This window comes from Leishmania infantum, chromosome 33, assembly GCF_000002875.2.
Source record: "Leishmania infantum JPCM5 genome chromosome 33".
Classification (NCBI taxonomy): domain Eukaryota; phylum Euglenozoa; class Kinetoplastea; order Trypanosomatida; family Trypanosomatidae; genus Leishmania; species Leishmania infantum.
Genome location: NC_009417.2, coordinates 822,815 through 846,520, shown reverse-complemented (window position 1 = coordinate 846,520; position 23,706 = coordinate 822,815). Strand labels below are relative to the sequence as shown.

The 23,706-nt window shown below is 59.1% G+C and overlaps 5 protein-coding genes across 5 annotated transcripts; all 5 read right to left on the bottom strand.

The window, feature by feature from the left end:
- Positions 1-4,612: 4,612 nt before the first annotated feature.
- Positions 4,613-5,275, bottom strand: LINJ_33_2240 (conserved hypothetical protein; the record flags this gene model as incomplete). The annotated part of the gene is made up of 1 exon (XM_001468265.1): positions 4,613-5,275. The coding sequence occupies one exon, from the start codon at positions 5,273-5,275 to the stop codon at positions 4,613-4,615; it is 663 nt and encodes a 220-aa protein (XP_001468302.1).
- A 1,550-nt stretch (positions 5,276-6,825) lies between these two features.
- On the bottom strand, positions 6,826-8,358 carry iPGAM (putative phosphoglycerate mutase; the record flags this gene model as incomplete). Its single annotated transcript, XM_001468264.1, has 1 exon — positions 6,826-8,358. The coding sequence occupies one exon, from the start codon at positions 8,356-8,358 to the stop codon at positions 6,826-6,828; it is 1,533 nt and encodes a 510-aa protein (XP_001468301.1).
- Positions 8,359-10,319: 1,961 nt separating this feature from the next.
- Positions 10,320-11,828, bottom strand: LINJ_33_2220 (putative glycerolphosphate mutase; the record flags this gene model as incomplete). The annotated part of the gene is made up of 1 exon (XM_001468263.1): positions 10,320-11,828. One exon carries the CDS (start codon positions 11,826-11,828, stop codon positions 10,320-10,322), a length of 1,509 nt encoding a protein of 502 aa, XP_001468300.1.
- Positions 11,829-13,144: 1,316 nt separating this feature from the next.
- LINJ_33_2210 (putative copper-transporting ATPase-like protein) lies at positions 13,145-16,636 on the bottom strand (the record flags this gene model as incomplete). Its single annotated transcript, XM_001468262.1, has 1 exon — positions 13,145-16,636. One exon carries the CDS (start codon positions 16,634-16,636, stop codon positions 13,145-13,147), a length of 3,492 nt encoding a protein of 1,163 aa, XP_001468299.1.
- Positions 16,637-18,112: 1,476 nt separating this feature from the next.
- LINJ_33_2200 (conserved hypothetical protein) lies at positions 18,113-21,862 on the bottom strand (the record flags this gene model as incomplete). Its single annotated transcript, XM_001468261.1, has 1 exon — positions 18,113-21,862. One exon carries the CDS (start codon positions 21,860-21,862, stop codon positions 18,113-18,115), a length of 3,750 nt encoding a protein of 1,249 aa, XP_001468298.1.
- Positions 21,863-23,706: the final 1,844 nt, after the last annotated feature.

The window sequence follows — 23,706 nt, the reverse complement described above, 5'->3', positions numbered from 1 at the left end:
GAAACGTGAGAAAAACGAAAAATCCGCAACAAAGGGAAAGTGCACGCAACAGGCCACAGTCACTCACCGAGGGAGAGAGAGCGAGCGAGCGAAAGCAGAGAAAAGGAGGAGGCAAGACAACGGCAAAAGTCCTCAATCACCGAGCAGCAACAAGTCGGGGGAGGGAAGGTTGAGGGGCTGAAAGCCGACGAAGAGAAAGGCAAGATTATGATGGGAAAGCACAGCTACCAAACAAGCATACGCACGCCTCGCACACGGACAAACGCCCAGGTGAAAGATTCCGCAGTGACAAGCGCTCAAGCACGCCCACACCTCCTCAGAAATGGAGAAGGTAAGAACACAGAAAGATAGAGAGACAGAGGAGGGCCGAGAGTGATCACGGATAATAATAACAATAATACATATATATAGATAGGTGTATAGATATATATATATAGTTATGTATAGCTATGCATGTGTATGCGACAGAAAGAAGGGGGCACTGTTGTCGTTGCTTTTTGTTTTCTTCTTTTTCTTTAGGTGCTTAAGAGCGCCGCCTGTTTTGTTTGGTGTGTGCGTGTAGGTTGTATGTCTGTTATGTATGCGTGTATGGAAGTGCTTGGCAAACTTTTGGAAAAAAAAAGGGGGCGAGAAAGGGAAAATCAAGACACTCTCAACGATGAAGCAGCTCCCACACACGAAGAGTGTAAAGCAAAACAAAGACGACGACACGAAAAGAGGAGGGAGGTATGGGGAGGGAAGGCAAGACAAGAACCCAAGCGAAGAAGAGAACGCCGTCGTCACGGTATGCAGCTGAGTCAGCTCCAGAACGTAAAACACACACAAAAAAAGAGACGAGAACACCGAAACGCTTGATAGGCGATGCAGGAGACGCCAAAAGCACAGGAAAAGATGCACAAGACAACAGAACAGAAAGGAAATCAACGAGAGAAAGAGGGGATCGGAGTGAGCGAAGAGACGCAACACAAGCAGAGGAGGACTCTGAAGAAGTGCTTCAGCTGTGCCAGGGCAGAAAAGTGGTACAAGAAACGAAGCAACAAAACAGCGCTGGGAAAGGTACAAGCAAGAGACAAAACAAGATGAACGGAGAAAGAGTAGAAAGACCTGCACGGCCACCCAACTGCTGCGATCCAGCGAAAGTGGGTTGTAGGTGCCTGTGTGCCGGTGTGTAGCGAGATCTGGAGCTGACCAAGGTGCGCGCGAGAGAGAGAGATGTAAAAAAGACGCCGATCCAGCACCAAAAGATGGGCCTCCCGCGCAAGGGAAGAGAAAAAGTGGGGAGGGAAAGGATGACAGACAAATCGAGCAACAGGATGAGGGTAGAAGACAAGAAAAGAGCCGAAAAGACGAAAACGGATGGAAGCGGGATAAGTCTTATGTGGGTGTGTAGGCACAAAGACTTCGTTATCCCTCGTGTAGGATTCAAGGCGCACAGAAGGAAAAAAAGAGCGACAATACTTGACAATGGCCTGCTCGGTCCGCTTTCACCACAGACATGAAAATGTGGTCGAGCAACAGGAAGATCCGCTGCAGTGCTGAGCAGGCAAAGAGCACCGCGTGGCAGAGAGAAAGGAGGAGGTGCCTGCGAAAGCCTGCAGAGACGGAAGTGAGCCCTACCAGAAGCAGCAGCAGCAACAATGCAAAGACGGCCACGCAAAGAGGAAGCACCAGAAGGCCTGAGACCACGTAAACGAGAGCCGCTAAAACCAAACGAAAGAGTGCGTCGGGACGAAAACAAAGGAGGAAAATGAGCGATGCTGAGGAAGGGGAGAAGGGCCGACGACCAGCGTCAGTGCCCGCACAAAACAAACGTGATGTGCAATGCGTCAATCAACAGCTCGCGCACTCGTCCACATACACCGCAAACGGAGACGGAAAAGGCCTGGGGGCGGCAGCAAGCAAAACACAAAGAAAAAGGGAGCAAGCGACGAAAAAGAAAAGGGCTTCACGAGAAGGAAACAAATAGATAGATATCGATATATATCACAAGGAAGGCGAAGAAGGGGCCGTCGAAAAGAGAGTCGTCAAGCGCGTCTTTTCTGTTGCTGTTGCTATGCGCGTGTGGTCGGCCGCTTCGTTTCTGCGCTGCTGGGGTAGGAGGGAGAGGAATTCGTTGAAGATTTGAATGTCGAAATCTGGAGAGAAGTGGATGGCAACAGTGACGGGTAGGGGAGGGGAGTGGGTCTCCGGCTATGGGCAGATATTTAGTCGTTCTTGCTAGACGAAAAAGAACAAATCGACGCAGAGAGATAGAGGTCGAGGACGGGGAAAAAGAAGAGGCCGTTGAGTTTCTTTGTGTGTGTGTGTGTGTGTTCAAACTTCTGGAAAAAAGGCAAAAGAACAAAGCATGCGCAGAATACTACGAAGCAACGAAAAAAATTAACGCAGAAGAAGATGTATCGTCTTTTCTTCACAAAAAAAAAATGTCGTTGTCCCTTTCGAATTATGTACACCGGAGTGCGCGTTATGTACGCGTTTGAGTAATAAAAAGCCTGCAGCCGTTGACTCCTCCTTTCTCACTCGCTCTACCTCTCTTCGTTGTTGTCCCTCAAACGTTTTCTTGGGGGAAAGGGCGTGTGTGTCTTCGGTTTGGGGGATTTCGGGTTTGTTTTTCTTCAGCGCGTGCGCTCGCCTTCGTGTATACGCCCCGTCAAAGTGCCGACGAGCTCGATGCTCCTTCCTTTTTTCTTATATATATATATATATATATTTATATATATAATGTGTCTGTGCAACCTACCTGGGGGATGTGTGTATGCGTGCGTGCCTGTGCGTCTGCTTACTTGGTAACATTCACTGTTTGTGTGTTTTCTACAAACGCTTACAGTGCTCTGCGGGGTGCTCTCTTTTTTTCCTGTGGTTGGGTTGTTTGTATTTTGTTGTTGTTTGACGCGCGGCCTTTGAACCACTAAGAGGCGAGTTGTCAGGATAAGGTGGTGTTGAAAAAAAAAACGAGAGGTGATGCGGGGCGAGGGGGAGGGGGGTAGTGCCGGCTCTCTTCACTTTCGTTTGTTGTTTTGCGCTTATGGACAACGCCGGTGAGGATGGCGCCTGCGCTGTGTCGCTCCTCCTTTTTCGTGTGTGTGTGTCCTCTCCCTCGATTTGTTTTTTGTCGTTTTCGGCGCGAGCGCCAAGGACAACAGAAGCAAGTGTCTCTCGCTCTTCCTCTTCGATGTTTCCTTATCTCCCGCTCGCTCTTCGCACTCGCACGGCACCGTTTCGTTGCGTCTCTAGCACGTCTTTTGTGTGTTATCCCGTGTGTCGAACCTGCGCAACCAGTCCGTCTGTGTCGCGCGTTGATCACTCACTCTCTCTCTCTATTGCCCCTCTCTCTCGCTCTAGCTCCGATACAAAGATGCTTGCGGGTTGTGCTCGTAACGTTCGAAACACAGGCGGCCTGGCTCTTGAGCAGTGGGCCAAAAAAAATTCGAGTAGTGAGCACCAATGGCGAGGTGCGAATCAAAGAATGGAGACGGGGCACGAAACACGCACAGCGAGGGAGAGAGAGATACTACGCTCTGTGTCACGCGGCGTGTACCGTGTACTTGCGGGAGTGGGTGACGGCGCGCGTCGGACAACGCAAAAAAAGGAGGAGTGGAATGGGAACAGAGGAAAATGCTAAGATGAGCCAGTGCCGTCACGGAAAGCGGGCGTTCAGCTGGTAACGATGTCGAAAAGAAAGAGAGTCCCTCCCTCGATGTGGAGGTCGTGTGTGCTGCAAGGAGGAAGGGCTGGCCGGCGTAACAGGCAGAAAAAAAGAAAACGAAAGTGATCTACGCCAATAGACGGGGGATGCGTATATGCAAGCTTTTGAGACGCGCTCATTTTCCATGTGCACGAATGTGAGCACATGCAGACAAGAGAGGGGAGAGGTGGTGGGGAGGGGGAATGCAGAATCGAACCAGCACGCGGCACCACGTATGTTGCGCATGCGCGTTGGCGGGTATGAAAAGGTGCAGACACGCAACGAGAGATTGAGGAGGTGGAGTTAGTGGTCGGTCAGCGCAAGAGAGAGGCGAATGAAGAGCAGCAAGAAAACGCAAACGCTAGAGAACAGTTCAGCATCATTCGCCCTCTCGTCTGTTTTGACGGCTTCTCACGTTGAGAAGTAACCGTCAGCTCACATCAGCGTGAAGGGCGGGGGCACGGAAGGCGGTAGAGTGGCAACGGCACGGCAACCGAAGCGTCCCTCCGCTCTCGGTGGCAGTGCCTACAAGGCAAGCACAGACACAGACGACCATGCACGCACATATGCGCATATCTTCCGCCCTTGCGCGTACGCGCTAGCGATCTCATCCTTTTCAGCACTGTTATTTGTGTTTTTTTTTGTTTTGTGTATGTGTATGTGTGTGTGTGTGTGTGGAAGAGGTTACCCCGCTTTTAAAGCCGTGGCGTGATCCTTCATGGAAGCGGGCGTGCAGCAAGGAGCGTGAGAGATGTGGGCAGAGAAATGAAGAGGAGTACGGCTCTCCGCCCAAAGATATGTGCTGAGGCTCGACTGTGTCTTCTCTCTTCTCCATCCAGGGCCTCGCAGCAGCTGCTCCTACTTGAATGAGACATGTCACCAACGTCCGCCCCCTGCTGTGCGAGGATGAGGTCGCGCGCAGAGCCCTCACCGACCCTCCACCTCCGCAATCACGCGCATCACCGCGTCACAAAAATCCCTGAAGTCGGCGTTGTTGTACTGCGCCGCCTCCAGCGCGTCCAGCCGGGAGCGACTGCTGTCAACGGTTTTGATGAGCTTCTGCAGTGACGGACTGCGCAGCGCACTCCGCACCCGCGGATCGTGTGCCAAGGCGCCGAGATGCTTCTCCTGCAGAATGTACACTGCGTCGGCGTCCCCGGCGTACTCCATCCGTGCCGATGGCTGCGGTTCAGCACAGACGGGCCCGTTTGCCTCCGACGCTCCTGTGGCGGTTTTCAAAGCGTTCTCCACCGCCGGAGCAGTCGATGACGGCGGCGTGTCGTTCTCTGAGCGGCGCACAGCACCGGCGGCAGCGGCCTTCTCTCGCGACACGTCTGAGAAGACGTCCGCTTCGGCTTCGGTGCGCTGCCGCTTTTCATCACGCTCCTTCTGTGGCCGCTGGGCGGCCACGACGGTTTCGCAGAGATGCGCGAACGACGATGTAGCGGCGTTCAAGTTTGCCGCCGCCGCCGCCGCGGCCTCCTCTCTCGGCATGCGGTGTTTCTTGTAGCACTGCGAAGAACAGTACGCAGAACGGCACGCACGGCACCGGTAGCCCGCCTTGTCTGCGTCACAGACGACACACTTCATTTTTCGTAGGCGCGCGAGTCGTGTGGGTACTGCCGCCTATGTGACAATAAAGCCTGCTCCTCGTCGGTGCCTATCTGTCTGGGTGCGTGTGGTACCTCCCTACCTTGACACGCGCGTTCAAAGATGTCCTTCGCCTTTCACGAGTATGTGGATCTGGCAGCCGACGTGCGCGTGCGCGCGAGCATCAGTGAGACACGCGCACAAAGGAGGACGCGAGAAAACAAGTACACGTATTATACAAACGAACGAGCCATGGCGTTTTCACGGGGTGCCGTAAGAGTGTTAGACGCCACAAGATAATAACGAAAAGAGAGCCAAAGTAAGTGATGGCGCAATGGAGGTGGAAGCGAGCAACACGCTCGGCCAAGTGATGCACAGCCTCTACGAGGGGAACGTGAGGTGGGCGGCATCTGCACCTTTGCACGCCCGTCACCGAGCAGACGGTGGAGGCGGTCGTTGAGGAAAGGGCGAACATTTGCCAACAGAGGCAAGGCATCCTTTTCGCTTCTGGCTGCCCTCTGTCTCTCTCTATCGCGCGCGCGCACGTGCGTGTAGTCACCGGCGAGGGTCAATGAAAATTAGCGTACGGGTGCGGTCGATGAGAATGCAAAGGGTGAGATCAGCAAATCACAGTCGCCACCGTCACCCCTCAACCCTTTCCGCACGCATGCATCGACGCACACAGAAGGTTGAGAAACACATCGGCATAGCCGAGAGAAAAAAAGGCACGGCACAAATGGTCATGCATTTCTGTGCGTCAGGGCACCTCTCTGGGTATGTATCCCTGGATGTACGCTGCGCCCCATCATGGCTCCCTCACTGTGGATGTATCCGGTCGCGCGCCTCCTCGCGCGCACACGCACATTTCTTTTCGCTCATCTACGCTTCGCTTGTTCGTAGTGCGTCCCTGGACTCGTCCAGCGGTGTGCAAAAAAAAAAGAACGGAAGGAAGCCCACCAGGAGGGTGCGCGCGCAGCATTGCAAACCGAAAGAGAAAAGGGCAGAAAGCAACAAAGGCAAAAAAAGGGAGAAACAGAGCACCATGGCGAGAAGAGACTTGGAGACGAGTGATGGCCGCTGAAGGCAATACCGGGTGGGAGGTACGAAAGGGCGAGTGGCGGCGGTGGAAGGCAGGAATGAGGGAGTGAAACGGATAGAGGGAGGGAGGGACAACGTCCAGCAGCACCATCACGGACCTCCATCCCTGTCTAGCCCACACCCACACCCACTCTTCCTTCTTCCCTTGCCCTCCAGCCCCCGTCTTGCGTAGATGCGCGACGAGGAGAAGCACGCGCAGACAAAGAAAACGGTGGGCATGTCAGTCGCTCAAGTGAGTGAGGCGAATGGACGCGATGCCCAGCGCCTCCGCCTCTCCCCCCACTGCCGTCGCTCATCTACTCAAGACGCCCTCTGCCGGGACTCCGCCTCCCTATACACGGCCGCCATCCCAAGCAAAACGAAAGGCGCTCATATAGTTGACCGTCCGTATGGTAGGGGAAGGAGAGGCGCAGACAAACACGTAGATGAGCACTGCCGCGGCACGCGAGGATTCACATATACGGGGCACCGGAGCTCATGGAGCCCAGCAGCTGCTTGTTGCGATACTTGTATCCGTTGAACTCGTTCAGCGACAACGGCAGGTTCATCGACTCCACGCAGCATTCGTCCAGGCGGAAGCAGCTGCGGTGGTGCAAGCGAGTCAACGTGCACAACGACCCAGGCGGTGGCGACTTCATCTTGTGAAACGTCTCCACCGTGAGGTAGAACCAGCGCTTGATAAACATGCGCATCGTCAGCCCATGGGTGATGATGACGACGCTTGTGTCCATCGGAAACTCGACCCGCTCGCGCTGAAATGCATCGAGGAAGGAGGTGACACGGTCGCAGACGTCCGCGCCGCTCTCGCCAAAGGGGAAGCGGTAGAAGAACCTGCCGTATCGTTCACGCTCCACAAGGTGGTGCATGAGCTCGTCGGCGCTCGTGTAGCGGCCAATGTCGCCGTCTCGAAGACGCACATCTTCGCGGACGCCAATGATGTTGTTGCTCGTTCCTCTGTTCAGCACAAGAGATGGGTCGCAATGGAAGCAACACTGCGCGTCTGGAGAAGTCGCGTTGGTAGAGATCGCTGATGGAGCCGGGGCGAGTAGAGGTGGCGTGCCCGCCTCGTCAGCTGATGCGGTGGCGCACTTAAGCGTCAAAGACTCTGCAGCCGCTGCCGCTGATGCGGCACCGGCAGTTTCTTCATCCTCCCACCACTCCTGCGTGTGTGACAGCCCACTTAATCGGGCCTCATCAAAGCCCTGCAGCACGTATCGCAGCGACTGCCGCGATCGGATGTACGGAGAGTAGTAAAAGTACACGGGATCATCGCCGATGAGCTCGCTCAGCGCGCGCCCCGCCGCGATCGCCTCGCGCTTTCCCTCCTCTACCAATGGAATGCGCCAGTCTGGTGTCTGCACGTACGCCCTCACATCTTCATTGGCCTCGCTGCGGCCGTTCCGGATTAGAATAATGCGCTTGACGGGCTCTGTGAAACGGGACACTGAGTAAAGCAGCGAGTGCGGCGCGGCTGTCCTTTGCGAACTGGCGACCGCCGACGACCCCGCTGCAGAAGGGGATGCAGTGGACGACGCCGCGTCGTGAGGACACTCCGGCTCAGCGTCATGACCGCTTCTTGGTGTGCCGGTGGTTGAAGATGGCGCTGAGGGTGGCGATGACGGAGCCGCTGCGCCCCTTGATGAAGCGGAAGACGTCGATGGCGGAGGCTTAGACGTCAGAGTGGGTGTGTCGTGGATACACTTGTTGTTCTGATTAGAGCGCTGATCGCTGCTGGCGGAAAACGGCGGCGGTGCGGCAGCGCAAGAGGAAGAACGTGCATTATCAAGGATCGCCTTTGACGCGGCTTCCTGCTTTTCTGGGACCTGGGACGACGAGGCTGGCTCGGGCGTTGCCTCAACAGCAGAGGCGGGGCGGCTCGCCGGAGCAAACGCAGCCCGAGGTAGGGAAGCGGAGCTCGATGAGGTTGTCGGCGGTTGTCGACGTGCAAGCTGTCGTTGCGCGGTGCTGCGAATCGAAATGGACATGCGCTGCTCGCCATTTGGCTTGCGAGTCGCAATCCAGCCGGGTGTCGCCGTATCCTGCGGCACAGCAGAAGACGGCGGCACCGGTGGCGGTGGCGGTGGCGGTGATGGCGTGTCGTTCTTCGAGAATCCTTTCGAGGATGCGCACCGATGCGAAGAAGCGAGTGTCACAGGCATCAGCGACGCAGCCACACCGACCCACACCATGCGGGCTGCTCGAAAAGCGCCGTGGCAGCAGCACGGCGATGCCCCGCTCGGCAGTCGAGGAGCACTTGCACGTGCTGTCAGGGCGTGCCGTAGCGCACGCGGCGCAAGTGCAGCGTGCGTTGAAGTTGTCATGTTCTACTGTTTTTTTTTCTTTTTCTGGTGTACTTGCGCGGTGCACACAGAAACCCCGCACTAACGCACTCGCACGAGCGCCCAAAAACGCGAGTGCAGGAGCACGCAAAGCTGGTGTCCCGCCAGGCGGCAGACGACGGAGACGAGACTGGCAAAACAATCGGGCGCGCAGCAAAGAAGCAGGTTGCGCGCACGAGGGTGAAATATATCTATATATATAGATATAGATATATATAACTAGCAAAGGCAATGCGAGTCCGTCAAATCTGGCGGGAGAACACGCACGTCGTACGATCTCTCTCCGTTAGTGGACGCGCACGCGTCGATGCGCACAGCGGAGTGCGAAGACGCCGAATTACGCCACAAGGAAAAAAATGTTCAGGCAGACGGACAGAGAAGAGGAGGAGGGAGAAGCGCTATCACAGGCGTGAGTGAGCCGCAAGGCGAAAAAAAAAACGGGGGGAAGCAAAGAAAGGCACAACGCACGGTCACCACAACCACAGCAACAACTACAGAAAAAAAAAGAATAAAGCGACAAAGGAAAAAAAAACGAGAGAGGCAGCGAGACAGGCCCGAGGAATGTGTCTGCGGAAGGAAGGGGAGGCGAAGGGTAGTTGACTACTGCTCGTAAAAGAAAACACGCAGGCGTACGAAAGCACGAAAGCGGTGAAGCCCGTGTAATAGAGAGAGAAGACGGAGGATGCCGACGAAGAGGCGCAAGAGAGGATGGAGAGTGGCAGAGACACACAGAGCGAGGCCTCCTCAAGCAGAGAGCGAGAGACTGTGCGTGTGTATGTGTGTACGTGTGTGTATATGCGTGCGGCACACGAGGAGGAGGTAGAGGAAAAACTGATGCCAACGCAAATGGGCAAAAGGCACGAGAGACACAGAAAGAGAACCAGACGAAGAAGAGCCGGCGCGCATGAAGGAAAGAGGCAGAGAAAGGGAGACGACATCCTTGCATAGGAGGAGCCTGTGTATGTGCCCCTCCCCGCAAGTGGAGAGGGTTGGCGAAGAGGAGGGAGGCTTGCCTGGGGTGGCAGCGGGGAGGGAACCGTTTCGGCTACTCTATATCTGTATGCTGGATAGAACAGAAACACACTACACCGGAGGGAAAGTGGAAGTTTGTGCATGCGCGCCCTTGTCGTATGGGTGCCTTCAAGCTAGGGGAGCCTTCTTGCCCTCGCAAGCCAGCAGCGCAGCGACGCTTAGCTTCCTTTCCAATGTTTTCTGCCTGTTGCTGCCGCTAGAGCTCTCTTTCTTTTCTTCCGGCGTCGTTTGAAAAGCAGTGGCGGCGAAGTTCTCGTGCACACCCAAGCTCCGCACAGCAACAAGCGAAATAAGGCAAAAGCATCAGAGGAAGGGTCATTGTATCGACATGCGGCAGAAACACGTGTACGCCTACGCGAACGCAGCGCGGCGCGGGGGGAGGAGGGGGGGAATAGAGAAAGCGGGGCGCGACGAAGCTGAGGGAGGGATCGGCCGCTCGCTTTACAGGTGCGCACGTGTGAAGCGGTCAAAGACCTCCTTCCCTTTGCAGCACTCGCGGGTAAAAACGGCATCGATCGACGGTGAAAACCGAGCGCGAAAAAAAGAAAACGATGCAGCAAGTGACGTAGCAGCGACTAATCCACCGAACCCATCTTTGGGGTATCATCAGCGTCTCGACAGAACTTCATGTAGTCGCGATTTGGTGTACAGTCCATGCAAGGATGAGGGCACTTGGACTGGGTAGTGCGGTCTCGTGCAGCTAGCGCGGCGTGCCCTGCTGTAGAGGCTGAAGCGTCCGCGCTCTCGGCGCTGCTAGTACTAGTACCTGATGCAGGTGCGCTTGTCGATGGAGAAGACCGTGTTGCCGCCGACGTGGAGGGCTTGCGTTGTCGTGGCGGTGGGGCCGGGGCCCCGACGCCGCTGTTGTGCGCGTTTGACATGGAATAATGGTTCTCGTCATCATCCTCGGCCACCGCCTCCTCCGCGGCCTTTGTGGGGTCCACAATGCCGAGGAACTTTTCACGGTACCAGCGAGTGTCCTCGTGGCCGTCAAAGCGCATCATCTGCAGCAGCGGGTCGCTACCAAACAGACTCTTGCTGATGTCCGTCATGACGAGGCGGCCGAGTCGGTCGTCGCGCTCCAGCACAATGATGGCGCAGTTGGGCGGGTTGCACATCGTCTCAAAGACCTCCATCGGCACACGGAACCAGCGGCCAATGAAAAGACGGATAAGGAGCCCGTGTGCGATGATCAGAACATTTTGATCTTCGCCGGCGCTGGCGCCATGGTCGTTCAGCGGTAGGACGCCGCGGGCTTCGACCTCGCCAAGGCCCGATAGAGGCAGCGGGTGGTGCGGAGATGTACGCCGGATCGTCCTCCGCAGGCCGGTGGAAGACGTCGTGGCGTGGTGGGGCGACGGTGTCCACGACGGCGGCGCAGACTCGCTTCCCGTCGACGATGCCGCAGGGCCTCCCTGTGACGACGACGCGGAGCAACCGCAAGAGCTGCCTGGAACGTTATCGACGCCAGTACTCCACAGGCCGAGATCTAGGCCGCCAAGCCCCTCTCGTGCGCCTTGCACAACGCATTCGTTCATGTTCGGCACCGTCAAGCCGATGCTCTCGCGCAGGAGGGAGTCGAAGAAGCCAGAGACGCGATCGCCGACATCGGCGCCGCTCTCCCCAAACGGAAAGCGATAGTACAATCGCCCAAAGGCGTGGCGCGCAGCCCATGTCGCGTCCATATCCTGCAAGGGCTGGTAGTTGCCCATCTCTTGCTCGCGCAGCCGCTCATCCTCGCGTTCGCCCTGGATCTGCGACTCGTCGAAGCTTCGGCGGATCTCGCTCAGGGTCTGCCTAGTGCGAGCGTACGGAGAGTAGTAGATGTACAGCTTCTCCCCCTGGATGATGTTGCGGAGTCGCTTGCCGCAGTCGTACGCCTGCTCCCGGCCGAGCGCCGTCAGCGGGATCTTCCAGTCTGGCGTGTTGCTGTACACCTCCCGGTTGACATTTGCCTCCGACTCGCCGTGGCGCACGAGGAGGAGCCGCCGCGGCAGCCACGAATTTTTAATGCGGCGGTTGTCTTTGCTGATGAAGATTTGGTTCGGGTAGTAGAGGCGCCTGCGCGCCGCTGTCCACCACATGATAGCGACTCAGTCTACGGGCACCTTGCCTATTTCTCTTGAAGCGACAAGAATAAATGGGTTTGTCTGTGTCTGTGCGTGTGTGTGTGTGTGTGTATGTGTGTGCATGCGTGTCTGTTATGTCTAAGATGCGATGTATTCTGTGCCTCTCTCCGACCCATACGCCTCGTGCTGCGAATGGTGCGTGGATGGGAAGTGCTCGCGTGTGGCTCATTGGCGCAGAAGAAGACGCACAAACATCAACGAAGAGAGCGAAGGTGAAGACGGCAAGCAAGAGAGCCACCACTGATGTCCCAAATTTCATGCCGCTGCTACAGCGGCCCCGTGCTCACGTGCTGGAGCTTCGCGCGTGGTGAAAAAAGGAGGGAGGCGACGTGGAGACGAGGCATACTGCCAACTCGTCGAACACAGTGCATCGTTGCGGTACTAAGCAATGCCGAGCCTCGATAACTCGACAACGCGGCAGTCCTCTCCCTCATGCTCCCCAAATCCTCCACTCGCTCTCCTGTGAGTGCGTCACTCAGGGCCAACGACTACGTTCATCCTTTTCCTCGTGCCTTACCAACTCAGCAGCTTCTAGTGGCAGCACGCCTTGCACGAAGAGAAAGCACACCGTTCTGTCGCTTCAACGAGGCCAGCTCCATGCTACCCGGCCTGTCGCAGACCCCACATCGCGCGGTGCGATGGCAGCCCTAGGCGCGCCAGTACAGCAGTGCGCCGCCTCAGTCACCGGAGAGAACAAAACAGAGACGCAGCTCGTACACAATCACAAGGGCAAAGACGTAGAAGGAGGCGGAGAAGGCAAAGCCTGCCATAGCCGCATGCATGGCACCGCCCACGCAGCCACCCGGCACACGGCGTCCAATACGATGCTCGGTGCACGGAGAGTCAGTCGCCTACCTTGCGTGCACGTATGCGTGGTGAGTGACTCGCGTGGCTGGTGCGTAAGAGGGGGCGCCTCATTTTGTTTTGGCTCCTCGCGGTCTTTCGCCTCATACCTCACTGTTGTCTTCATGTGCAGTGCGTGTAGGCATATGTTGGCGAGGGGGTGAGTACGACTGTGGTGGCGAATGGTGCATCGAGAGCAGCCACAGTAGGAGAGATGAGACACATAATCTGAACAGACACAAAAAAGGGGTCCAATGCGTACGACGATGACGACGATGACGCGCGCGCGCTCGCACCGCCCAGGGGCATACACGGCGCACTCACGAGGTGCCATTCGTGTATGCGCATAAAGAACCGAGAGCGAAAAGGGAAGGCCCGAAAGATCAACAAGACAAGGGAAAACAAAAGCCGCCGAGCCCGGCGTTGGCTCACGTGAAATAGAAATCGCGTTCGCGATGTGCGCGGAAGCAGCGGATGGTCAGGCTCGATGTCAGAACGCTGAGGCTGGACAACATCATCGCCGCGCCCGCCGCGACGGGAGGAAGCCGAATGTGAAAGAAAGGGTACAGCAGCCCGCTGGCAGTGGGGAGCATCAGCAGATTGTACCCAAAGGCCCAGATGAAGTTGCCGTAGATGCGTCGCACAGTGACCTTAGATAGGGATTGCAAGTTCAGCAGATCCACAAGGCTATCGTGCACGAGCACCGCGTCGGCCGCCTCAATCGCCACTTCGGTGCCAGCGCCGAGGGCGACTCCGACGTTGGCCTGTGCCAGGGCGGGGCTGTCGTTGATGCCATCGCCAACGAACATCACCCGCGACCCCTGCTCCTGCAGCTCCTTAACAATCTCCGCCTTGGCGATAGGAAGCGCCTCGGCGTACACATCTTTCGAGTGGATTCCGACCTCGGCCGCGATCCGGCCCGCCACGCCGGCGTTGTCGCCCGTGACCATCAGCACGCGAATCCCAGCCTTGTGCAGATACCGGATGACACCGTGCGCCTCACGCTTCGGGCCGTCGGCAAGGCTGACGACAACGCACGCTGCGCCATCGACCGCAGCAACAACAGTTGTCAGACCGTGCCCGTTCTCCTCCTCCACGAGGTGGGCCACCTCACGGGTTAACGAAACGCCGTGCTCGCGCAGAAGCGCCACATTCCCGACGAGGACATGATGCGCTCGCGGCGGTGGCGGCTCGGAAGAGACCTTGCCGTTGTCGTCGCTTGCTGGCCTCACGGTCACCGAGGCCTCCACGCCCTTGCCACCATGCGTCACAACGGATGACACCCCATAGCGGGCGCGGCGCTGCACCTCGTCCGTGCCGCTGTCAGTCTCCGCCAGTAGCTTGGCGCTGACCGCCTTCGCGATAGGGTGGTTAGACTGCGCCTCCACGAGCCCGACAAGGCAGCGCACCAAGGCAGCATCCGAGCTGCCATGAGGCTGCGCGGTCGTAGTTGGAGGCAACGCCAAACCCGCCATTATCATGTGTGTCCGAACCACCTCCAGCCGACCGTTGGTGATGGTGCCCGTCTTGTCGAGCACGACGCAGTTGACACTTCGCACCTCCTCCAGCGTGGTGCCACTCTTTACCAGCACTCCGTTTTTCGCCCCCACGCCGGTGCCCACCATGATCGCTGTCGGAGTGGCCAGTCCCAGCGCGCACGGACAGGCGGCGACAACGGTTGAGATGAAGAAGTTGAAGGCGAACGCCTGCCAGCTCGTCTCCGCCCCGCGCCACGACACCGGGTACGCGTCCGTCACACCGAGCAAAAGCCACAAGCCGAGCGTCAGTAGGGAGAAGACGAGGACGAAAGGCACAAACGACATGGCGATTCGGTCGGCAGCGCGCTGGATAGATGGCTTTGTGTTTTGAGCCTCCTGCACAATACGCAGCACCTGCGCGATCATCGTCTCTTCCCCAACCTTGTCCGCGCGGATGAGCAGCGATCCGGTGATGTTAAGGGTGCCGCCGACCACCTCTTCGCCGGGCTTCTTCTGCTTCGACAGTGACTCGCCTGTCACCATCTGCTCGTCCAACTCGGAGCTGCCTTCGACGATAGTGCCGTCGACAGGAACACGATCGCCGGCCAGCACACGCACGAGGGCGCCCTTCTGCAGCTGCGACGCGCTCACCCGCACCTCACTCCCGTCTGGCTGCACGCACACGGCCGTTGTCGGCATCAGACTCATCAGCTCAATGACCGCCCCACTTGCGCTGCGTTTTGCCCGCGCCTCGAGGAAGCGGCCAAGTAGCATGAAGGTTGTCAGCATTCCTGCCGTGTCAAAGTACGTCATCATACGCGCATGCGGGTACACAAACAGCGTGAGCAGGTAGACAACAGTGGAGTAGGCGTATGTGCAGCCCGTGCCAATGGCAACGAGCGTATCCATCGTGTAGGCGCCGTGCTGCCAGCTGCGCCACGCGCTGAGGAAGAAGCCTTGACCAAAGTGGAAGACGATCGGGGTGACGACGCAGAACTGCATCCCGTCGATCATGAGCGCCAGCAGCGGCCGCGCCATGATGTCCATGAACACTGTCAAGACCATCACCGCCGCGAGTGGCACGCTCAGCAGTGCGCTGCCGATCAGGTTGCGCTCATGCTCCGCGATTTCGCGCGCGCGCTCGAGCGCCTCACGAGTGCGGCTAATGGAGGAGTCAGGCTTCATCAGCGCCGTCTCCGTCACAGTATACCCCATCGAGCGCACCATCTTGCATGCGTCCGTGAAGCCGCTGGGGGTGCAGGTCGTGATGACGGCGGTGCCAGTAGCGAAGGAGACGGTGCAGCTCAGGACAGTGGGCATCTGCCGCAACCTGTGCTCTATACGGGCTGCGCAGGAGGCACATGACATACCTAGAACAACCACGCGATGCTCATAGCCCGACATGAGGCTCCCTACATGCACCGGGACGGCTCGCAGGTTGGTGCGGCACTTGCACTCGCCCTGTTGTGGTGGCTCGCCGTCGGCGGTGCCGAGTGGGGCGGTTGTGTCCTGTGCCGTCACGATGTAGCCCATGTCGGCCACACAGCTCACAACCTTCTGGAGTGATGCAAGAGCAGGGTTGTGCAGTACCTGCCCACTCATGGCTGAGAAGTTCACAGACACGCCGAGCACGCCCTTGAGCTGCTTGAGTTTTGCCTCGATGCGAGCAGCACAAGAGGTGCACGACATGCCCTCGATCAGGAGGCTCGTCTTGGCTTCCGCCGCTGCCGCTGCAGCCGTCGGCGACGTGGCGCGGACACCCACAGGGGCACGGCGCCTCTGTGAGGCGCGAGCCTGGACGGCATCCACAGTAATGTCCACCGACGATGGCGACTCGGCCCTCTCCGACAGGCATTCTTCCGAGTCATTTTCAGGAATCAGACGCGTCTCCTCCGTCACCATCACCGGCTCAGGCGCGTAGGCGCACAGGCACCCGCGCCCACCGCAGCCGCACGGCACCCGGCGGAAGCGGCGAGAGAAAGGTAAGAAGCCGCCGCCCTGTCGCAGCGAGCTCGTTTCCGTCGACTTGGACGTCTCGCTGGGCCGCTGCAGCTGTGACGCACAGCACGTCGGCACAGAGGCAATGGAGGAGACGTGGGAGAGACTTGCCGCACTGGGACGCAAAGGGGGCGGCGCTGGTGAGAGCTCACTCTCTTCTCGCCCCGGCGCCCCGCACGACGGCAGTACCGCGGGCTGCACTGTGTAGCCCATCGAAACCACCTTCTGCTCGATGCGGAACTCAGAAGCTGCATCGGTCGCGTCCACATCCACCTCGGCAAGCTGCGCGTCGAGGTCCACGGAGACGGAGTGCACTCCCCCCAGTGTCATCAAATTCTCTTGCACGTGTTGAGCACATCCCCTGCACGTCATCCCAAAGACGTTCAGCGTGACGCGGCGCGTTGCTTGCCTGTCGCCAGCCACTTGAGCAGTCGTCGCGCCCATCGTTGTGGATAAAGGACAGGAACCGCAGCAGTCGTCGAAATGGTGATGTCTGACCTCACACAAGGACGCAGGGTCAGTGAGGTTGACTGCAGATCTGATGCAATCTTGAGACACAGCAAGTGATACGCACTCTGGCTGTCCGTTGCCGTGCGTCCCCGTCGCGGTGCGAATCGTCCTCGCATGCGCGTGACGCTGCGCGAAGGTGCCGTAGAAGGTGGCTGATTGCGTCGTCGTCGTGAAGGACACCGTGTGTGAGGTGATCTACGACGGAAGAAAAAAGGGGGAGGTGGAGAAGGGAAAGAGTCCAACAGGAGTTGCCGTGGCTAGTAAAGCGCTGGGCACTCTCTCCTGAAGCGTGCTCCGTGCGCGGCACGTACAAGAAGGCGCGGCAAGAGTCGCAGTTGAACGATCGACTGAGGGGCAGGAGCTGCTGTGCGGCAACGGGAGAAAGAGACGTGCACAGGCAATGGGGAGAAGACACACCACATCCACACAGAAGGGCGGAAAGTGGAAGTCGACAATAGAGCTAGCTGAGCATGCAGCACTATAGAAAAGCGGAGCAACTGGGAGAGCGCACGCCTGCGTCGCTGTAGTGGTGGTGGGGCCTGTTAGGGTTCACACACACAACAAACACAGAGGTATAGGCAAGGCAAAGAAACGAGTGTAGCACAGCAAGAGCTATGCACATGCATATATATATATATATATATGTGTGTGTGTGTGTGCGTGTGGTTGCAGCAGGCGAGACGCGACCGGGAAGCCCCAAGCAATCACGGAAGAGAGAGCAGTCACCCCGACGAGAAATAGAGAGAAAGGGGTAGAATAAAGGCAGTTGATGGCGCCGCACAAGCGCGTCTCCGTCGGCGTGGCAGCGCAAGCATCATAGCCTTGTCTGTGGCGTCAGGACAATGTATTCTGGTGAACCCAGATCTGTTGCCTCCCCCACCCCCTCCTCACCGCTGAATTAAGAAAAGCATAAGACAGCACGGAGAGACTGCGAGATGGGGAGAGTCAAGCTGAGCGAGAATCGCGTCTCTGCTCAACACGCGCGGGTGTGCACAATGGCAAGATGGTGCCATCCAGCATCCGCAGCTCTGATGCGTTTGAGTTGTCGTTGTGTCTTGTCTGTGTCTGTGTGCGTGCAAGTGGGCCGCCTGTGCCGTGCCCCGTCCCCCCCCCTGCGTGTCGTCGTCAAAGTGGGCGATTTCTTCCGCCCTCTTTCTCGCGCCAGTGACGTCGATGCAAGGCAAGCGATGCATGCGAAGAGCAAGTCTTCCCCGTCCCTTCTCCCGCCCCTCCGCCGCAGTCACTCGCCTTCGCTTTCAACTGTGTGCGTGTGTAGGCAGCGGAGGAGAGAAACTCGAGGTGGGGCAATCGACGAACGCTCTCTCTCTCTGGATGTAGCTGTGGCTGCACTACCTTCCAGGAGTGCAGAGCCATGGCGACGGCCATCACCACCCGACACGACATCGGCTGTTAGGTAAGCATCACGAAGGGGCGCAGTGGCCTACCCTCACGCGCCTTGTCGTAGCACGCCTCGACGTCCACCTCGACGGATTGACCGCAAACCCGCTCAACAATGACCGCCGCTCGGCGAGGCCCCAAAGTAGCCGAGGAGGAGCGGCTTGCAGAGGTGGCCGCAGCTGCGGCAAGGGTGCCAGTTCGATCCGGCGCCATATTCGCACGGGCCACCACTGCGGCCGATTCTTCCGGGGACAAAGTCGCCGCAGCGACGTACACCTGCTTGATTCCGCACCCCCTCACCTGCCGGTAGTACTGCGGGTGGTGCCGCAGAACGTACAGCACCGCCGCGCGGTCAACGGGGAACAACGTCGTGCGTGGTATATCAGCAACAGATGCGCCACCCGCGTCAGCCCGTGACACCACTGCTGATGACTCCGTGCCCGTTATGCGCTCTGCAGGTCCTACGCTGGTGTTTGACAGCGGCTCGTGGGGCCTCTCCACACTCTCGCTCTCCGAATCTGTCCTTGATCGTTTTACGCCGCTCGCAAGCGGTGCATCACCGGCGGTACGGCCGGCGGCAAAAGGCGCTGCGGTGGCGTCTAGCGAGCGCAGATAGTATTGCAGCATTCCGCGTATGTGCTGCAGCGTCACCCGCTCCACAGCGTTCGCAAGCTCTGGCGGAAGCGGCAGCCACTGCGTACCCCCGCTGGCAGCGCCGCCGCGAGGGGGGTGCGACACCAGCCGCCGCGGCTCCCGCAGTCGCGAGAACCTCGGACGCTCGTAGCAATCCTGCAAATCCCAATCCACGGCCACGCCGCACGTGCGCACGAGAAGAAGCATCGACGATCCCGGCGGGGGAAGATAGCCGCCGCCACCCCCACGCCTTCTCTCTGGCGCGGTGGCGGCTGGCGGCAACGCGAGCCTCTGCACGCCGCATCCCGCCAGCAGCGGTGCAGAGGGGTGGCTTTGGAAAATGCGGAAGAGCGCGCTCTCTTCTGCCCGGCGCAGGAGCAGCGCCTCCACCACTACCACGGTGTAGCTGGGCACCGGTGCCGGTGGCGATGCGGCGCTGCTGCCGATACCGCCGCTGTCACCCACCAGTCGTCGCACCGGCAGCCGTCTCACCGTGCGTTGCGGCCGCTTCTGCACATGTTCCAAAAACGCGAGCGCCTCACTAAGCCCGCCGTCCATCACCATCCGCAACGTCGTCGCCGTCGCGAAGGCCTTCCGGTCGCCGGCCGATCTAGCCTGTTGCAGCCCCAGCTCCACGAGCTTCGCCGGGGTAATCACGCGGGACTCGGCTCCGCTGTTGTCCAGCAAAGTCAGGGCGATGCCCTTCATCCAGCCGCGCAGACCCCACTGCTGAATACCGCGGCGCTGGCAAGCAAGAAGAAGGGGAAGGCAGTGACGCTGCAGCACCTCCCGCACGAAGTTCGCGTCGGCAGGGCGCAGACGGTCGCCGCACACCTCCGTGGCGTAGCGAGGCAACGCCGAGCCAAGTCGACAGAGCCGATCCGCCAACTCCTCAGCGCTGTACAGCAAGGGCGAAATGTGCGAGGCGGGGGCCGCGGACGTCGCCGAAGAAACGCCGCCGGCGCTGTCTAGCTCGAGAGCCCCGTCCACAAACATCTCGGTGAGCTGCTCCGCGGACGGCGCAGAGGCTGCAGCGGAGGAGGCAGTGCCCGAAGACGGCGGCAGCCGGCGACGCGCCTGCGCAGCTCGGGTACCGCTCAGCAATGGCACGACCATCAACGGCGGCGGTGGCGGTCCAACACAGCGGAACAGCTCTCCCCGAAAGCCGCTCCAGCCGCCACCACCGCGGCTGGACGTCAGCCATTCTCCGCAGCGGGGGCCCAGTACGCGGAACGAAGTAGCAGTAGGGTCACAGGTGAGCAACAGTAAAGACGGAGGCGCTGCGGCTGCGGGCAAGGACGGCAAAGATGTGAGCGTAGCGTCACCAAGAGCGGAATCGGCGGCGGCGCTGTTCTTGCCCATGATGTCTGGGTGGTCTGCTGATGCACTTGTCGACAAGGGCCCTTCGCGTGGTCCGGCTACAGTGAACGAGTCCACGGATTGCCGCCGCTGCAACTGCTGTTGCCTTGCTTCGCGAAGGAGCTCCTCACAGCGCTGACCTGCATAGCCGAGGATCACCTGGCGTAGACGTTGCCGCAGCATGTCCGGCTCCAGCACGCATCGCCGCAGCGTGCGTCTCCACACGACAGCGAAGGCGATGAACGCAGGGTCTTGAGGAAGTGGCGGAAGAAAGAAGGGGTGCTGATCGCGAGGTGTATCGTGCGGCTCGAAGGGCTCGAAGGTGATGGAAACGGCGGTAGTCATAGATTGCCGCCTTGTGCCCGCACGCGGCGTGGGAGACCCTGCACGCGCGGAGTAGCAGTTGGAAAGCATGGCTAACTTGGGAGAGGCGGACACACCGCGGTTCGACCCTCGCGACAGGCAAAGATCGCGCGGTGGCAGCGGCGCTGCACGGCTGCCGGTTGGTGTGGTGGCGGTGACAGTGGCGCCTCTCCGCGACAGCCACTCTGCAACCGCGTGCCTCAGAGTTTGTACTACAACGGAGCTCGCATCGCCACCACTGCTGTCGCTGCCGGCTGCCCAGGTATCTGGGGCAGAGGTCCACAGTTCCTTCCCCATAGCAGCCTCAAGCCACGGCGCGAGAGGGCGAGGGAGAGCAGTGCTCGCCGCTTCGGGCGCCGCGGGCTCATTGGAGCTTGTGGCTGCTGTGGTGGTGCTTGCGAGAGCTTCCAGCAAGACACGCACGTGCTGAAGCATAGCTGCGTATGTTTGCGGAGGCTGAGAGAGGAACGACTTCAACGAGCTCAGCTGCAGGCGCGTCTCGGTTTCGCTGTTGTCAGGGCAGCCCGTCCGAACCGTCTCGTTTTCTCTTTCAAGTTCGACGATGAGGTTGCTGCCCCACAGCCCCTCGAGCTCGGACCAAACCCTGCCAGCTGTCATGATGAGGTCGAGGTATATGATCGTGCCCGCGCACATCACGTACATCTCCTGCACCGGTATCGAAGCCTCGGCAGCAAAGGAGTGCAAGGCCCATAAGGATTGGCACGTGTGCGTGCTCCACCGCGCGCGCGCGCACCCAGCGGGAGCAGGTGTAGAAGCAGCCTCGGGTGCTGGCGATGGTTGCCGTGTGGCGTAGTATAGAGATGTGCAGCCGCCGACAGAGGGAGAAAGCAATGCGCTGTACAGAAGCGAGGGGCACAGCAGCCGCTCGTACGGAGCAACCAGAGATATCCAGTTCCACGCCGCGAGCGAGCGTGGCGGCGGCAACGCGCCCTCAACGGATAGTGGCGGAGATGAGGATGCAGCTGCGGCGGCTTCCGCGCCACGTTGAGACGGCGGGAAGGCACTGTCATTTGCTGAGACTCGTGCTCCGCTGCACTCGGCGCGATCGAATTCCGGAGCGTGTGCCGCTCTTGACGCCACGCCTGTGCGCTCCGGCGCAGTCCGCACTTGCGGAAAACCGGCAAAGCGCACCGGGCCGCGCGTCGATCTCACCCCGTGCAGTAGCGTGCGTTGATAAAAGTGGTACGTGTGCTGCTGATCCCAGTACAACGAGACGTGCTCGCGCAGCCGCTTGCTACGCCACGGCGCATCGCCTGCGTCCCCGTCTCCGTCGTGGCGACGGTGAAGGACGTGCAGGAGAAACGAATCCGTCGAGCCGAGCACATCTGTGGACTCCAGTGGAAGGAGCCGCTCGCTTCGCGGCAGGCCTCTATACACAAAGGACATCTGTGGAGCGGAAGAAAAGGCGCGAGGGAAGGGATCAGCTCGTGAGGGAGGCTACACGTCCGCCCCTGCATGAGAGAACGAGAGTGAGAGAATAAAAGGTAAGAGACTAGCAGGAGGAGGAGGGAAAGAAGTGCGGCAGCCGCAGGGCTTCCGTCGGGCCACAAGCCCGCGGGTGACTGAAGGCAGTGAAAAAGAGAGAGAGTGAGAGCAGTAGCTTGAGAAGAGACAACGATCGGCAAAGTATAAAGGATGAGGCAGCTTACACGGGCACAAGTCGTGGCCACGGCTGTCCTCCACCTGGGCGAATGAGCGGAATACGCGAGAGGGCCTTCTTTCGTCGGCGTGCGCGCCGGAGGGCAGAGCAACGGCAGTCCTCCCCCTCTCCTCTCGACCTCCATGCCACCAACGTGGAAAGAGAGAGAAGTGGCGAGCTCACTAAAGCAAAGCGCTCCACCACACGCGCTCCTCGCGATATCCCCTTCCAATGCGAAAGCACGGCGAGTGCGCGTGGCGGCGCTGACATGCCGCTGTGTGCGTCGCCCTCTCTTTTTGTTTGTCTCTTCACATGTCTCCCTGGTCTCATGGCGGAAGGAGAACGCCACCGACCGCACCGATCGCCTCGGTGTCCGCGCACCGACGCGCACACATGCCCACGAAGAAGTGCCAAAACACTGCCGTGAGAGGGAAGCAAAAGGAGCCCCGGACTCTATGAATGCATACTCACCTGTGTTTCCCGCACCCGGCGGGTCATCCGCGGCACGCTCACCGCCCAACGGGCGCCGCCCCGCTTCCCTGAATACGATGACACACGCACTAGGAGGAGCAAGAGGAGCGAAGAAAAACAAAATGGTGAGCAACAAGAGGGCGCAGTGGCATCTGCTCCCTGTCACTGTCCATCCTCCAGCCCCGCGCTTCTTCTCTCTCCCTCACTCTCCCAAGTCAACGGCTCAAGCGAGGGGAGGGGGGAGGGGTGCATTGGACCCTTGAGATACCGCCCACTGTGAAGGGTGCCCCCGCCCGCCGGCCTGTCAGCAAGGGGCACCAGTAGAGACAAGAAATCCCGACAGAAAGAGATGAGCATACTCAGGGAAGAACGAAGCGCCGCCATCTAGCCACACGAAGCCTACACGCTCACGTAAAAGCAGAGTCATGAGGAAGGCAGGCACTCATCCATGCACGCCTGCGGCACATGTGAAAGAGGGAGAAGTTACTTGGTTCTATGGGTACCATCACATGCAGCAAAAACAACGAGGAAAGGCAGGCCCGTCGGCTAGCGAGTGGATGGCAGCCTCGGCGCGTGGAGTGAGCACGCAACGGAGAGAGCAGGAGAAGGCGGCAGAGAGACAGGAACAGCAGTGCAGCAAAGAGTCCAACGAAGACGAGCACTTTGTTTGAATCGCAACAGTGACGGAGAGCGCCGCACACACGCACACCTAGGCCCGCCTGAGGTGCTGTACTCGCACCTGCGGTGCGCTGCCCCCGTGTGCGTCACCAAGTCTCTCCTCACCGGGGTGTAAGAATGGGAAACGCAAAACCTGAAAGCAAAGAAAAAGAAGCAAAGCAAAGGAAAAATAGCAAGACGCTTGGAGCCGATACGCCTGGCCTCCTCCCCTGCCCACCTTCGGCAGCTCCTCCTCGATGCATCGCGGCCCGCCCTCATATCGCGTACAAGGTCTTGACCTCGAGAGAAGTGTAGTAGTTGAGCAGCTGGCGCAGCTCACTTGACCGCTCGGCGTCGTGCGTACAGCCGCCCAGCTCCTCCAGCACGGACGACGTCGCCGCCTGGATGCTTCGCGGCGTGTGCCGGTACGACATGTAGCGCTGACGTAGCTCTGCATCTGCTA